Source organism: Panthera pardus, unplaced genomic scaffold, assembly GCF_024362965.1.
Source record: "Panthera pardus isolate Hobbes unplaced genomic scaffold, ASM2436296v1 HiC_scaffold_8, whole genome shotgun sequence".
NCBI classification, from domain to species: domain Eukaryota; kingdom Metazoa; phylum Chordata; class Mammalia; order Carnivora; family Felidae; genus Panthera; species Panthera pardus.
The window spans coordinates 84193173-84209804 of NW_026527013.1; the positions used below are offsets into that span (position 1 = coordinate 84193173).

The 16632-nt window shown below is 39.9% G+C and overlaps 1 protein-coding gene across 1 annotated transcript in view; it reads left to right on the forward strand.

Moving 5' to 3' along the window:
* The first annotated feature begins 492 nt into the window (after positions 1 to 492).
* Positions 493 to 16632, forward strand: part of GNAI1 (G protein subunit alpha i1) — an 85077-nt gene continuing 68937 nt past the window's right edge. Inside the window, exons 1-2 of the mRNA XM_019451292.2 lie at positions 493 to 613; positions 1143 to 1311. Coding sequence (XP_019306837.1) covers positions 1194 to 1311 — 118 coding nt within the window. The 5' untranslated portion in view covers positions 493 to 613; positions 1143 to 1193. The remainder of the gene's footprint in view (positions 614 to 1142; positions 1312 to 16632) is intronic.

Sequence of the window (16632 nt, forward strand, 5' to 3'; positions counted from 1 at the left end):
TGGATCAATTTCAACTCATTTTGGGGGCAAGTAAGGCCTTTAAAAAAGGAATGATATGCTTAGTGGCTTAATACTTACTAAATTGGTCAAAATTTGGCGTGGAAGCTTACATGCTGCCCCAGAGGAGGTAAGTTATGGTGCAGAGCAGATGTATCTGTGTAGGTGTGTTTTATTGCTCTTGTCATTTTAAAATATACTCTGAATATTGTCTCACATTTTCCCAATCCATTAAAATGTTCTGTGAAAAGAAACGAAAGAATGGATGGGAGGGAAGAGAAGGAAGGAAAGAAAAACCGGAAGGAAGAAAGTTAATCTCTTCACCCCCTCCCAGTCTTGTTCCCCCACTGTCTCCATCTCTGCTTTCGCTGTGGCTCCGTTCCCTTCCCAGCTCCCTCTATTTCCCACAACCCTGAAGGCCAGCCGACAGGGGTTTACATTTTGAACACCCGTGCGTGGCTGCCGGAGCTGGGCATGCTCAAACGCCCAGGACTGGCTTTTTTCAGCTTCCAACTTTGGCAGCTCTCCCACCCGCACCCCGAAGGGGCAGGTCCGCACAGATCCCTTGGTGTGAGTAAGCGGGAAGAAATTATCCCACTCTCGCGGAGGAAGCGAGGTAGGGGAGCCAGCTGGGCAGCTCAACGTTCCGGGGGCGCTTCCAAGGGCCGCGCGCGAGGGCGCCGGGCCCTGGGGGCTGCGCAGAGCCGGGGTCCGCGGATGCGCGGGCGCGCGCGCCCGTCCGAGGGGGCGCTGTCCGAGGGCACGTGCGCGGGAGCGCGCCCGGGGAGTGGTCGCGGAGTGGCTGGCTGGCTGGCTGGCTGGCTGGCGGGCGGGGCTGGTAGGGGCGGGGCCGCGGCGGCGCGCGGACGCCGAGCTCCGCCGGGCTTCTTGAGGCTGCGGCGCGGCCACCAGCTGGAGGGCGGCGGACGTTGTACCCAGAGCCTGAAAACCTGGGACTTGGGGGGCGCTGAGGGACGCAGGAGTGGAACCTGGCCGCGAGGAAGATCCGCGCGGTGCAGCTCGCTGCTTAGCAGACGGCGCTTTCCTCGCTCCATTTAGGAAGCGGGTGGGGGTGGTTCGTGGCCAGCGTCGGGAGGTATTCGAACGCCCGCGTCCGGAAAGAAAGAATTCACCTGTGTTTGAAGGCAGCGCGCCGGACGTGGAGGGAGCAGCGGCGAGCTCTCGCTTCTGGCACAATGGGCTGTACGCTGAGCGCCGAGGACAAGGCGGCGGTGGAGCGGAGTAAGATGATCGACCGGAACCTCCGCGAGGATGGCGAGAAGGCGGCGCGCGAGGTCAAGCTGCTGCTGCTCGGTGAGGGCGGCCGGGCGCGTCCCGGGGGGCCCTAGGGTCGGGCGGGTTGCTGGGCGCGGCGCCCCGCGGTGGCCGCGGTGGGCCCCTTGCGTTTGGAAACCCAGAGGGGACGTGTCTGAGCGGCCGAGAACGCGACTTGGAGCGGTGGGGATGGTTTCCGGGCGAGAGCGGGGCTGGTGCGGTGCAGAGCCGAGGCGGGTGCTCCTTTCCCTGGTCTCCTGCTGCCCTCCTCCCTTCTCCCTCTTCCCTGTCCAGTGAGAACCCGCCGGCCCTGGGCTGGCGCTTTACCTCTCTCACAGGCGTTGGTGTGGACCCCGCGAGGAGCCGAGGAACGGGTCGCGAGTAAATGCTGTTTCTTTGAAGTTAGCTCAGCCTTCTGAAGATGAAGGGGCATTCGCGGCGCGCACACACACACACCGCCACCTCCACCCCTCCCCCCCCCCCCCCCCCCCCGAAAACCCTTCCTGTGGGATGTCGTATCGCGGTTGTGGTTTTCCCGTGTCAAGCGTGTCACGTTTTGTGATATTAGTGCATCTTTTGTGGGGTTCCGTGGGATTGAAATGTGTCTTTCCTGTTAACTTCCTGTGGCGACACAGTGTTAAAGGAGCGCAGATTATATTTACCTTGCCTAAGGAAGTAGGCTATGTTGGATGCTTGATTTTTTTTTATTACTGTGGAGACATGGAAACCATCAAAGTTGGGTAACGTTTGCTCTGGTAGTAGGTAAGACAGATACTCGAGCGGAGAAAACCTATGTGAAAGGTGCGAGAGGGTCACGCGGAAAACAGTTCTCTCCCAGCTGCCACGGTTTCTGATGAATGAGCTTTGCCAGGTACACGCCAGGCTTTTATTTGTTCTTAGTATTGTTCTCATGGTGAAACGCTATGTGGAAGTCTTTTCCAGGTTTTTGAAAGGAGAGACCAAAAAAGGAGTAAGCCAGGGTTTTGACTGAAGGATACCTTATGAAAATATTAACAGCATAAGACTTGTACATCTGTGAGTTAAGATTTTCTTTTGTTTGCTGCCCCCCCCCCCCCCCCGCGTCCACGACACATACACACACTATAGCTATTTATTAGGTAGGTGAAAGATTTCTTAGAATCTTCATCTGCAATTCCAACGATTGCTTTTGTTTTATAACAGTTATAATAAAAGAGAAATATTGCACAGACCTGTTTTCAGTAAGCTTCTGTTTCATTGGTTTAATGACTGCAGGAAAAATGGTGGGTTTTTTTTCTCCATTACTAGTAGGCTTAGAAGCAGCAAACTTGGCATGACTAAAAGTAATAATGATCTGAGTCATTTTGCTAACAAACTGTGAAATAACTTTGCATTTTAAAGACCTGGGTGGCTTTCTTCACCCTTGCCACCAACACAAATCTTTCTCAGTTAATACTCTCCCTAAGTTTTTACGTTAATAAGAAATAATGTATTTTGCCTAGGTCAGTGTATTTTTAGCGTATTGAGCATAGAAGAGACGCACCTTGATGTGGAAACATGTAGATAACTCCTCTTAGGAAGTGGATGTGTTTGAGACAAACATGAAACAAAAGGAAGATTACAAAGTTCTTGGAGTTTCTGTACTCCTGCTCTGATGTATTCTTTTAGTGTATTTCGGTGTGACTCTAGTTTGAGCCAGCCATCCACCATGTTTAAAGCAGCTGAAAAAAATGAGTCCTCTGGTGGTGTTTTAGGCTTTAATTAGATGTCTATTAGAGAGCGATGGACTAGGATAAAAGGTCAGAGGAGTTGGTTTTTGCTTATTTTGAGAAGACATCAGTGTTTCTTAACTTTAGCACCATTGGCATTTGAGGCAGGATAATTCTTTGTTGTGCAGGCTGTCTTCTTCATCGTAGGATGTTTAGCATTGTAGGGTGTTCTTTGGCCTTTACCCATTAGATGCCAGTAACAGCTCCCTCAGCCTTTGATCCTTGAAAAATGTCTCCAGATAGTCCCCAAAGTCCCCAACCTCCAATGAGAGCCTAGATTAACAGAGTTGAATGTATAATATAAAAGTCAAAGTTGTATCTCTACAACCAGCTATAGTGAGAGTTATGAGAAAAGTGTAGCAGAGTCATGATTTTTGGAAGAAACTGAGATTTTTGTTTTTCTATACCAGTAACATTAGAAAGATTTCAAAATGATTTTTTAAAAATCTTTAGGTAACTGAGTTCCTTCAGCTGTCTTTTCTAGCTTTGGTGTTTTGCTTTTCCCTACATCTCTCTCTGTAGAAATCCTTTAGCACCCCTGCCTTATTGGCCCAGCTGTCCCTCCCCTTCCTCCTTAGGTCTTACTCCTACTCTACCCTTTTGCCGCAGGGTCCCAGCACTCTAGTTCCTATAAACAAAATGCTGGCTTATTTCATAAATGTTATTCTTGGAATGTTTCAAAACATTTTTCTTTCCCAATTTGCCTTTAGCAGTGAAGTTCTGACCTTTGGTTCGTTTTTGAATGTTTAAAGTCATATGTGTAAACAGCTCGATGAAATAATTCCATATAAAACAACTGAATCAACTAGAAATAGAAAATGATTTCTAGGTAATCTGTAACCACTGTCACTCCATTTATAAAAGGTCATCTTCTTCAATTATTTTGTTTTCTTTTTTTTCATCAAATGAATTTTTTCCATTTAAGACAAAAGCCTCCAAAGATAAATAGTTCATTATATTGCATTTTTTCTTAAGGCATTTATGCATTGTCTTTTAGACATCTGGGTTGAGAGATTCAGGTATGAGATGAACATCATTAGTAAAAAAAATTTGGTACTGTCTGTTACAATTAAAACAATTTTTTTTTTTTTTAATCAGACATATTTCACTGTCCTTATTAGGAGCAGTGAATCAGGCTTTAAAAAGAGAGGACCTAATCTAATCATTGACCTAAAGAAAATAAGGACAGGGTTTGGGTGATTCAGGTCTTTAGGTTAGTTTTCAGGCATTGGTATTAGAATAATAATACTAAATAGTGGAACTTGTTTTTATAATCAAAGTTTTCTTTCCATCATAGATGGCTCATTGTCTCAGGGGAAACATTTTTTTGTTGTCAAACCTTTGAGGAGGTTGCAATTTATCATTTTTTAAATGGCAGCATGATTAGGCTTTGCTGTTTTTTCAGTGAGACTATATTGTACATATGAGCATTTACTGAATATTATTTTATTATAATTTTCAAAGATGTAAAGGGTTAGATTATATGAAAGTAAAATTTTCATTTACATAAGTTAGTCTAAAGGTGAGTTTTAATTCTTTACTCTGCCTCATTATCCTCTCCACTCATCCTCACAGACAAAAATCCACACTCTCTTTCTTTCGCTTGTTTTAAATATTATAGGTTGAGTGAAAATGAGGCGAGGGAATAAGATCTCTACTACTTAGTGAGCTTTTTCCATTGCTACCAGCAAGCAGCTATTTGAGAAGCTACATCATTAATCTTTTTTGTTCCCTGTGAACTTGCTGTGTGACTTCCTTAGTTGAGAAATTCTGGCGTTGCAGGATTTTGGATTTTGCATTGCTTTCACTATTTCTTTAGCATTGGCTCAGGATCCTAAGTGTCAGAAAACCCATTTCCTTGAATAAATGGACCTGATATTTCAACATGGGTTATGTGCTTCTCTCTCCCTCAGCTGCCTTAAGAACAGTTACTTTGATAGACACTGCAGATGACACTAACGAGTGTTTTGAAAAGACCGATTTTTCTGTATCTTACGTTTTTCATTCTTAAAATTTATAGTTCAAGTTCTCTGATGCCTCTGGCAGCTTAATTCCAGAAGGCTTGTGATCTTTTGCTTCTAGGCTGCTCTTCTATCATGCAAATTACTGGCTCTGAAACTTTGTTGATTTCTCCATTGCCTGTGCAATAAAAACTTTCTTCTGGACCTTGCTTCCCTCTATCCTTGTGCTCTTTTCCTCAGGGCACCCTCCTCCTCCAGACAGGAACAGTGGGCATATGGCGAAGCATATTGCACTCTGGTTTCTAGTGTTGTTTAGGCTTGTGCCCTGTTTTGCTACTAGTGTGAGCACTTCAGGGGCAGAATCATTGTAAGTTGTACTTGTATCCATCCCTAACAACCTTTGACTTTTTCATGTGCTTAATTAGTTCCTAATTATGTTAATATCTTGTGTAGAATTAGGACTTCCCTAGAATACAAGCCACATACTTTGCCATTCTCAGTGTTAATGGGAATAAATGACTACCTAGCCAAACAGAGTCAACAAAAAAGGAATAATAACAGTATATGATGACCAAAATAAGCACATGGTATCTAAAAGCAGATCGTTTGGTTTAAGAATACTTTTCCATTTTTGTGAGAACTTTTCACAGTCCTTATATTATTTGGTAAAATAGAGAAAATGACAGCAAATATTCATTGGAGGAAGGTCTGCTATGTTGCAGTTGTAGTGTTCTTAATTTTTTTTTCTTTTTTCAAGATCTCATTTTCTAATCTTTATTACTGGCCTATTTTAACCATAAATAAAGACCATGAGTCTTGTTAGATTTGTCAATGATAGGAAATACAATGCCTGTGTTAGAGAATTTAATAGAAGATATTAGGAAATATAATGCCTATCTTACAGAGTTTAGTGGGAGATGTTATTGAAACCTGAGAAAGATTCCTATAATTTTTTAAACAAAAAGTGAACATCCAACCATAATCTTAATGTTTTTGTTATGCATGTGTTGGCCTTGGAAAGTTCAAGCTACCACACATTCACATGGGAGGACCTGAATGTATTTGTTGCACTTCTAGGTCACATATTTCTTGGTCACATGTTTTGGCATGCAGTTACCCAATGTGTGACTTCCCGTAGTGTGACATTGGTGAAGCTCAGATCCCAGATGGCATTTGAGCTGTATGAACTAAGGTCAACAGCACCTAATCTTGTAGTGCTGAGGCTGCCTCTGTCATGACTTGTTAAATACTAATTAAAAGCGTTAGCAGAAATAGCGCAAAATAATTTTAAAGTGAACGTTCATTGCCATAAACTTAGTGGTTTAAAACAATGTAAAATTATTAACTTTACATTCCTGGGGGTCAGAAATTCAGAATGGGTTTCACCAGGCTAGAATCAGGAGGTCAGCAGGGCTAATTTTCCTTTAGAGTTTCCAGTGGAGAATCCATTTATTTGTCTTTTCCAGCTTCCATCTAGAGGCTACCTGCTTTCATTGGCTCATAGGACCTTTTTTCATCTTCACAACCCCAGTGGCTGGTAGTCTTTCCATGTAGCATTGCTCTCGGAAGCCTCCTTTCACTTAAAGGACCCTGTGATTACATTGGCCCCACCTGGATAATTCAGGGAACAGCCTCATCTCAAGATCCTTGTCTTAACCACATCTACACAGTTTCTTTTGCCATGTAGGATGGCGTGTTCACAGGTGCCAGGGATTGGGACGTGGGCATCTTTGGGAGCTATTACTCCACCTCCCATAGTCTTCCCTTTGGCTGCTGAAGATGCACGTGCATCTTACCTGCAAAATGCATTTACCAAATTCCACCATCTGCCAAAGTCTCAACCCATTGCCCTATCAACACAATGTCCAAAATCTCACCTACATCTCATAATCTAACTCAGGTATGGGTGAGATTCTCTGTGTAAGTCATCCTGGGACAAAATTCCTCTCTACCTGTGATCCTGTACAACTTGGAAACATGTCATGTGCTCCTATAATACAGCAGTGGAGCAAGCACAGGGTATCAGTTATAGACAAACCTGTTCGAAAAGAAAGTGGAATGAAAAAAGGAGTCATCGGTCCCTTGAGCTTCTCAAACTACATTAGGTTTCAGAGCCTGGGAGTAATCCTCTGTGATCCTGTTCCACCTTCTGGGAGCCGGACTCCGCCCTTCCTTTTTAATGAAAGGTAACACAGGTCTGCCGCTGAGTCATTTTATCAGCCCGTTTCTTGCCTGTGGAATTATTGTGACCTGACAGCATTCTTCCATTTCGGACTCCCTTAATTTATCTTTCTTCTTTCCCATTTTACTGTAACCACAAGAAAGAAAACAGCTTGCACCTTGAACAAAACCAGTTTACTTAGAAATCTCCTTATCTAAATATTCAAGTTTATAGCTTGTAAGTTCTGTTTTCCACATAACCACAGGACATAATTCGCTTAAGCTTTCTGCTGTGAGGTGACAGGGATCCCCTTTCTGCTCGTTTATAATAACATGTTCCTCCTTTCCATCCAAGTCCTCGCCAGCAGCACATTTAATGTCCATATGTCTATTAGCAGACTGTTCATGACAGTGAAAATATTTTCTGAGATCACGTATGTTTCCTCCAACATATACTCATGTAGGTGTTAAAATTTGTATTTCTACTGTGTCAGGCAATTTAGGCTTTTTCTGTCTTATTCCTCAGAATTTTAGCCTCTGCCCATTGCCTGATTCCAAAGCCATTTCTACAGTTTTAGTATTTTTTTGCAGCAGCACCCCACTTCTAGATATCCTTAACATCTCATGTATAACTTTAGGGCATACAGAATGATTGTAATTTTATTTTCTCAGTCCTTTGCAATTTATGTGACTATTATCATAACAGCAAAATCACCAGTTTCTAGTGCTCCATATGAACCCATGGTTAGTATTTCACTGCAGTAAGTTAAAGAATAAGACTTTTTTTTTTTTTTTTTTTTTTTTGGTATGCCTCCTCATCAGTGAAGTTTTTCTTGACCATCTAGTCTAAATTTATCTTCCTTCTCCTCCCTGCCTAATTACACCATTTTGAAATCATCTTGTGCATTTACTTTTTTTTATTGTCTGTTGTGCCTCTCTGTGGGATTGGTTTCCTCTGAGCATGAATCCCGTCTGACTTGTTTATCAGCTGATAGCGCAGAGTAGTCCTTCCATAAATGTTGATTAAATGAATGACTGGTTACATTATTGAACATTAATTTTGACTAGTAATCTTTTAAAGTGAAAAAGTTGATATATTTTCTTGTGCATTGGGCAATTTTTTTAAATTTTTTTTTTTTTATATTTTATTTTTGAGAGAGAGTGCAAGTGGGGGAAGGGCAGAGAGTGAGGGAGAGAAAGAATCTGAAGCAGGCTCTAGGCTCCTAGCTGTCAGCACAGAGCCTGATGCGGGGCTCGAACTCACAGACTGTGAGATTATGACCTGAGCTGAAGTCAGACGCTTAACCAGCTGAACCACCTAGGTGCCCCTGCATTGGGCAATTTTGGTGAGTTTGGGCCCAATGTATGCTCTTTTATTTTTTTAATATCTTGCTGGTTAGAGTAACTAAAACCTACTGTATTATTATTCACTTCTAAAACCTGGAATTTGAGGTACCTAATTCTTGTTGCAGGATCAGGAAAATATTATAACTCTTGGTAAATTAGGTGTAGAGTGAAATGTGATTTTTATATTTGTGTATTCTGGACAGTATTTTCAGCAGGATTGTTGCATTGCTGTTTCACATGTTATTCAAATACTTTCTTAAAATGCATGCAGTCATTCAACAAGGCATCAAATGTGTTCTCTGAGTCCTATCTACCACTGCAGGACAATGTGATTGTAACTTTGGCTTTCTGGAGCCAGCAGGGTGCTCAGAAATGGACCACAGTCTGTTCTTTATGTCTTGCCTGTCCTCATGTGGCAAGAATCATCATTGGTGACATTTTGCAAAGTGCATTCTATATTTTTGGTGTTGAGTTATGCCTTGGGTTTACCAAATCCTTAAGAAAATTTACAGTTCTTCAGAATGGCAAATAGGGAAGAAAGAAATGGTATAATAATAGATACTGGGGAAGGTGAGCTTTAATGGGGTCTTCATTGTTGACGTTGTGGGATGCGGGGTGGAGGTCACATATCTGTCAGAAATTACTGTGGTTATAAATCTGTTCATTTCTATGCATTTCTGGGGTTATTTTTTTAAATCATGATTGGCTGTAAGCAGTTTATTGTATAGAAACCTGCATTCTGGAAGAGCCTTTGCTATCTTTAAGTTTTCTTACATTCCCCCACATAGAAGGACTTCTGGTCTTCTGAGGTTTATTTAGCTCTGTCCAGAGACTCTCTACACGGGGAAAGGCAGTTGACCTAGGACTCTGGCAGTAAAATGTTCTCCTTGAGATCTTGGACATGTTATCCCAATTCTTTAAGGTTTAGTTTTCTTTTCCATAAATTCCAGATGACAAATGTACCTACCTCATAGGGGTTGAGGGCACAATAAACTAAAGCATCCAGAGTTCTCAGACTTGTACATGGTGCAGAAATTCTCAATAAATATAAGCTGTTATGATAAATACTTTAGAGCCTCTTTGGGGTCAGCCCTCCCTCTCTGCCTCCTTGCAGTTTGATCCACTTATGGTCATAGACATTAAATCCTTTTGTTGGCTCCTCTTAGCAAGGGGTATGTATATAGGGAAGACATAAGGAAGTATAAAATCAATCTTTTTTAAAAAGTTTATTTTGAGAGAGCACACACTCACAGGGGGAGCAGAGAGAGAGAATCCCAAGCAGGCTTCACGCTGTCAGCCCAGAGCCCAGGGGCTCCACCCCACAAACATGATCATGACCTGAGCCAGAATGAAGAGTTGGACACCCAATCCGCTAAGCCACCCAGCTGCCCCTAAAATCAATTTTCGTATCTAGTTTTTGATCCTACTATGGCTCCCTTGTGGGACTTGGCTTTATGTTAATAGTTTCCCCATTGGGAATAGACCAGGTAAATACATGTGTTATGTTAGGAATTCTAGAGAGAGTGGATTTTAAGTAATGGGAAAACTTTATAAATGATTTAAAAGTAATTTTTTTCTCCTTTTTATTACCCATTTTTAGAACAAATGGAGTAATTTCCTGCAAACTTTCCTTTTATCTTTCTTGAAAATAAAACAAGGCTGTTAGTATAAGTTATGAAACATTATTTGAGTTGACTCAAATGAATGTGCCATTTCTCAGGGGAATTTACGATTACTTCCCACAAATTTAAAAACCTTTTGAAACTTTCTGCACTGATGACTCAAATTCCTAATAAAACTCCAAAATTATCATGAATTTACTTTTAAGAAAAGCATCTCTCGAAAAGTGGTAGTAACCCTGATAAACAATGAAGCATTGAATCTGTGGTAGTATTTATCTCTTTTAATAATATTTCAAAGGAGTCTTCTTAAGACTTAGCTTTGAATTAACTTGGTGACATTTGCCTTTCTGTTTACTTTGCCTTTGGAAGGCACAGTCTAAAATTTTTTCTAGTAATTTATTTACCTAATCTTTATTGTATTTTTGTTTGTTTGGGCACATGTCTTTTATTTGACAGCCTTTCATGATACTTAAGAAGCACGGGACCTGTGAGTAAACTGCATTTAAGATCAGTGTAATAGGAATTAGAAGATAACTGTCTTCTTATTGGTAGTTCTGAAGTTAACCTAATTTCATGAGTTACATTTATTTCTAGTGCAATTAAAAATTGATCTACTGAGTTTTCACAAACTGAGCAGTCAGTGTTATCAGCAACAAGATGAAGAATTATATGCAAGAGATGTTCTGTGACTGTAATAAGTCATCAGTCTGGTCATTTAAGTTGCTGGAACCGATGAGATGATTCTCCTTGGAACCAGTGCTGTGCACCTGCTTCCACTCGTTCGTCCTCTCTTGCTTCCCAGAACCTTCTTCCGTCCACCCTGGTTCTCTCTGCTATCTTCACATTTCTCCAAAGACTCCTGCATCCTCGTCCATAAACACTGTCAGATCATGCCCAGCATTAAAAGTAATGAAATCTAAGCAGAAGTATCCACACTCTCCTTAAATCATTTTTAATTCCTCATTTTTCACCTAAACATTTTAAAATGTTAGGCTGCATTCCCATTTTTACTTTTTCACTTTCCTTCTGCTATTTAAATTGCTTTTTATTTTAAAATTGTGGACTCTTTCAATTATATAGAAGTATTGAGAAATAAAACGGGCACTCACATAACTCACACAAATATATATATTTTTACAGAGAGCTTATGGTTGATCTCTGTCTTCCGGATTTTCTTCTATAATTAGGTCAGGCTTCTCATTGTAACTTCCTATCTCTTACTTTGTCTCCGTTTTTTTTTTTTTTTTTTCTTTTATCTCCTTATCTTTTTATGTTACTTATATATCATTTTACTTCACTTTTATCCATTTAGCCATAACCTCATCTGACTTTTAACATACTGAATTTTTAATTTTATTAGTAATATTTGTATTTCTAGAAACCATTTTTAATCTTTTGGAAATAGTTTATTCTTATATTTTCCACCTTTTTTAAGAAGCCACTTTCATCATTCTGTACTTTTATAGTCTCTTTGTGAAAAATTTATTATTTAAAATTCTTAAGGTTCAGATACTTGTAGTGTCTTGACTATTTCACAGTAGGTAGATTGTATCTTCTAGTAATTTTTTTATTGTGAGCGTATATTAATGAGCACATTGTCTCCATGAATCCTGTGCACCCTGGTATCGTGGCTTGAGAGTAGAGGGCAGGTTTACTTCAAATATACCTTATTAACACAATATTCCAAAGCTGAAGGTGTCATCTCTCACCCACTTAATCACTTTCTTCTTCTCCCTGTTTCCTTTATTTTAGTTGGTGGCAAGAAATCAAGAGATCCTTGATTCCTTATTTGCTTTCACACCCAGGTAGTCCAAAGCTCCATTGAGTTTGTTTTCTAAATATTCCACTTATTTTCCTGTCTTGGTTTTTATCATCCGGCAACAGTGAACTTATGGTTTCGCTTCATTCCTGTGCAGTTTTGTTTGTGTGTTTGTTTTTGCCTCCCTCTACCCTTTACTCATGTGGTCTCTGCTTAGGATGAGAGGTATGTGATTATGTGATTGTGTGTGCATGTGTGCGTGTGCATGTATGGTGGGTTGCATCTCCCAGTACTGTTGTGGAGATCCTCATTAATTCCCATTGTGTCCCTGTCCCTGGCAGTCAGATTTTTTCTTGCCTGCTAGCATCCACTGCTTATTGGTTTATTATGTCTCATTTTGTTCACAGCCAGGGTCATCTCCTCTTCTGTCTTGGCCCTCCTTTGTGTCTCATGGGTATGGTTTTTCCTGGGCAACCCTTTGCTGCAGCCAATATTGGTAGCCAGACTCTTGGCTACCTTGAGTGCTCTGCTTTCTCTGGTCACACCCAGCACGAGGAAAATCATGTCCTATCAGTGTTGCCGATATGCTGCAGAAAGATGAGCTCAGGTGTTCCCTCTGCTCAGCCGCACTTCTCCACTAGGCTGCTTGGATGTGTTCCTGCCTAGGTGACTTTCTTCTCTTAGGATCCCAAATAGGCCCCTCTGCTGTTAGCAGTCTCTTCATCTTCTCTGACATACTGTTCACCTCTGAAACTATGGCTCAAAGAGGGATATCAAGATACAAGTGACTCTCTGCCTTTCTTATCTGTAGTTGCCTTCAGCAGTTGCCACTGTGCCACTGATTGCCCTGTGGCTGCCAGGCTTACAGTCTCTGCCATGTGATGCCTGCAAAGTAAGCCACTTGTACTCCTCCGTTTTCATCTGATGGCTTTAATACAACCTGTCTGCCTCCTCTCCCATTATTCACGTAAATGCAGAGGAGAAAAAAGGAAACACATCAGTAATTTTCAAAATATTTCTCACATTACTTTCTCCATTGTTCTTTACATTCATGCTCTGAAGTTAGGTTTTTATCACACTTGTCTTTATTGTATGCTCTTGCTGGACCACGTATGTTCACCTTATTTTCATAAAGCAACTCTTCTTAGATTTAAACTTTAATATGCATAAAAAAATAAGTTGGAATCTTTTAAAATGTGGATTTTCATTCTAGGTGTGGGATGGGGCCTGAGATTCTACATTTCTCACAGGCCCTTGGGGGCTGCCTTTGCCAATCCCCAGTCCAGTCCATGCCTCGGGAAGCAGAGTCCTAGAGTGGGTGATTCTCCTGGATGATTCCGTTTATCCATTGCATAAGCATTTTTCACGATTTATCCCATCTTTGCCACCTTCATGAAATCTCCCTTAACCTCACCTGTAAAGTTTCTAAAACAGTGTTTTGCACAAAGTAAGTGCTCACTGTAATTTATACACTTGCATGTCTGTACATGTGCATATGTGAAGCCTATCACACTTAGTAGTTAAGCTTTTATGTTACTCTGGAATGGTTTTTTAATAGAGCATTTTGAGAAAAACTATTTGATATTATCTTGCATGGAAACATGCACTTCCTGGAGAGTGATCATAAAGTATAATTAGTCATAACGAATCTTCTGTGTATTTAGCCATATTTTTTAAAGTGAATTTCTTCTTTTAATGATAGGATTTTTCAGGTCAGGTTGAATGTGACCTTACAAATATGTTTTTATGAACACTCTCATCTGGTAATGTCCATGATGAAATTCCTTTCTCAGAAGTAAATAAAGGATGATTGCAAACTCTGGGAAAGTTTATAGGCATTGGTCTTGAAATAATCATACTATTTTTACATAACCTCAACTAATCTAATCTAAACCTAATCTAGCCGCATATACAACATGATGTCCATTCCCTTTAAAAGGCAATTCTGATCTTAGACAGTATTCTTTACATTAATATTTACTGGCAAGTATTACAAAATATGTAACATTTTGTGATTAAATATAGCATAAATGATTTACACTTTTTTCATTTGCTGGTTAGGCTCCGCTGTTAGGTAAGTTATGACACCTGGTTCTTATGAAACATGTAAATTCATTCAACAGATGTTTATAGGATGCCAGCTCTGTGGCCTGCATTGTCTAAGTATCTGGAAATGGAACAATGTTTGGGAAGCCGATATTAACTCAAGTAGAGAAAACATTCTTTAAGTGTTTTAACCATAAGATGAAAGCAATACGCTTACTTTGACTTGTTTACTTACAATTTTAAGTATTTAAAACATGGGTTCTGGATTTCTTTTCTCTCTCATTTGTCATACTGTGCCTTTGTAGTAGATCCTTTTAACTTTTTTTTGGATGATTGCATTTATACATCAGGTTGAATTTTACTGCTTTTTGCCAAAAGCTATCCAAAAACTTACAGAGCAAAGAATAAGTAAGAAACTCCAAAGTAATTTACATTGTAAACCTGGTGATGATGCTTAGAATTTTAGAACTAACTTCTTAAAAAGTTATCAACCAACAGTGTGGCCCATGGTACACATCTGAGATAACTTAAACTCTAGTATCAAATGTAAGCAGTATAAAAAGTTCTGAAAAATAGAACACTCTTAACAGACTCTTAACAGTGGCTATCTTTGGAGAACCAGTCAGCAGAACCTTTGCTTTATAATTCATAGACTGTGTAGATTTTTGAATTATATTTGGGTGCATGTGGATGTTTTTGTTCATCAGTAAGAAAATGTTATTTTTTTAAAAAAGGTAGAAACTATAAGCATCAGACTGAGTCTTTCAGATAAAAGACTCATTTTTATATTTTTCTGAATAAAAGTAGAAAATGCTTTATAGTTTTTGTAGAATGAATCCATATACATGGGGGACTCAGTTGAGATCTCAACTTTAATATTTTCAGAATTGCATGATATTCTAGAGATCATTTGGCATAATGGTTTGTGTGGATTTTTGAAAGTTAAGATTAGTTATTTAGATTTATGATAGTTTTAACCATTAAATATTATGTGGATAAGTTTGCAACAGGGTATTCAGTGCATTTGATAGAACATTTTGAGTAAGAATATAGAGATGTCACTTGTCATGTATTTCCTATGTATATAGTCTGATTTAAGAAAGGTTGGTTTTTAATAATGTATCATTTCCGTTTGGGGCATTTTCCAAGTTTAATTTACTGCTATTAAGATTCTAAAGCTTGATGTGTGAGTGCCTTAAATTGAAGCATTCAACCAGAGCATTTCTGTTGTTATAGTAAAATTCTGAATGTGTTTCTTCTAATAATGGATTATGTGGTATAGATCCAAGATTGTTTCATACTTTAATGCAATAGTAGTGTGATAACCTCAGTATAGAGCCTTCATGAAAGATGCGTTCTGCAACTTTCTTGGGCATAAAATATTCATAAAGTGTTTTTCTTCCTAATTATCTTTGTTTCTCTTATATTTAATATTCATATATTATTCTCATAAAAATGGCATCTGTGCTGGTAGATAAAGTAAACATTGGCATGGTGAGTGTGTGAAGAGTACTTCTGTTTATAGGCAAGGCTTTTTATGTGCTAGGAAGAGGTACTCCTCAGGCTAGCTCCAGCAAAGAACATATTATGACACAGACAGCTCAGAGGAAACCCCAGGCTGAAACTTTAAAGCTGGTGGGTTGGGAACCAAGACTGTGCCTTTGGCTTTGGAGCTGCGTGGCATTGCAATGGTGTCCTTCCAGCCTCCTAGTTTCCACACTCTGTAAGCTTTATGCTTAGTTTATACCACTCACTGCCTCAAACTCTCATTTAGTTTTCCAAAATCAGACAGCTTTTGATCTGCCCATCTCACCTTTTATCCCCAGCTATGGAGCGCTTGGACTACCTTTTGGTCAAATACTCAATCCTCTCTGGTCCAGGGACCTGTGGTAGGGGAACAGTTCAGAATCATGGAGCCTGCTCCTCAGAAAGCCAAGGAAAGGACTGTTAGGTTCTGTTTAAACAAACAAACAAACAAACAAACAAGTTTGGTGCTCCTTCCTTTGTACATCTAGTATCAAAAAATTATTTATTACCTTCTAAACAACAAAGAAGTGGCTTTTTCACCAGGCTGTTCATCACCAATGGCACATATGTTCACTGTCTCACATGTTTTGTGTTGTTTAGTTTTGAGACTTATGTGAGATGTTACTAGTATCTCTAAGTTGAAAATCTGCAGTTATATACAGCATTATTTTATTATAGGAAGAAAATACAGGCATTGTTCTCTTGTGTTCTCGTTTCTAATTATTTTTGAAGGCTGACTCTAAGTATTGCATGTGTTTTTTGAACATTTGGGAAAATAAACATTTGAGTAAGCTTCTTTTCTGTATGCATTTTGACATGATTGTATATGTATATAGCTGTATATTTTTTTGGCTCGTACAGTTACCTATCATTAAGTAGCGCCTGTGTATTCTCATGTTTAGTGTCTACATAGTAATCCGTCTTATAGATGTGCCATAATTTATTGAGTCACACTAATGTTGAAAATTGAGGTCTTCCAGCTTTATAATCAGATATGCTGTGATGACCATCTTTTGTGCATATATCTTTGCCTATATTCCTGATTATTTCCTAAGATTAGTGGCTTAGAATGTTTGAACTGTTTTTAGACTTACAATATGTACAGCTAGATTGCTTTCCCCACATGTTCCATTTTCCACCCCTGCAGGTGGCATGTGAGGCTGCTGTTTCGTCTTACCCTCATTAGCATT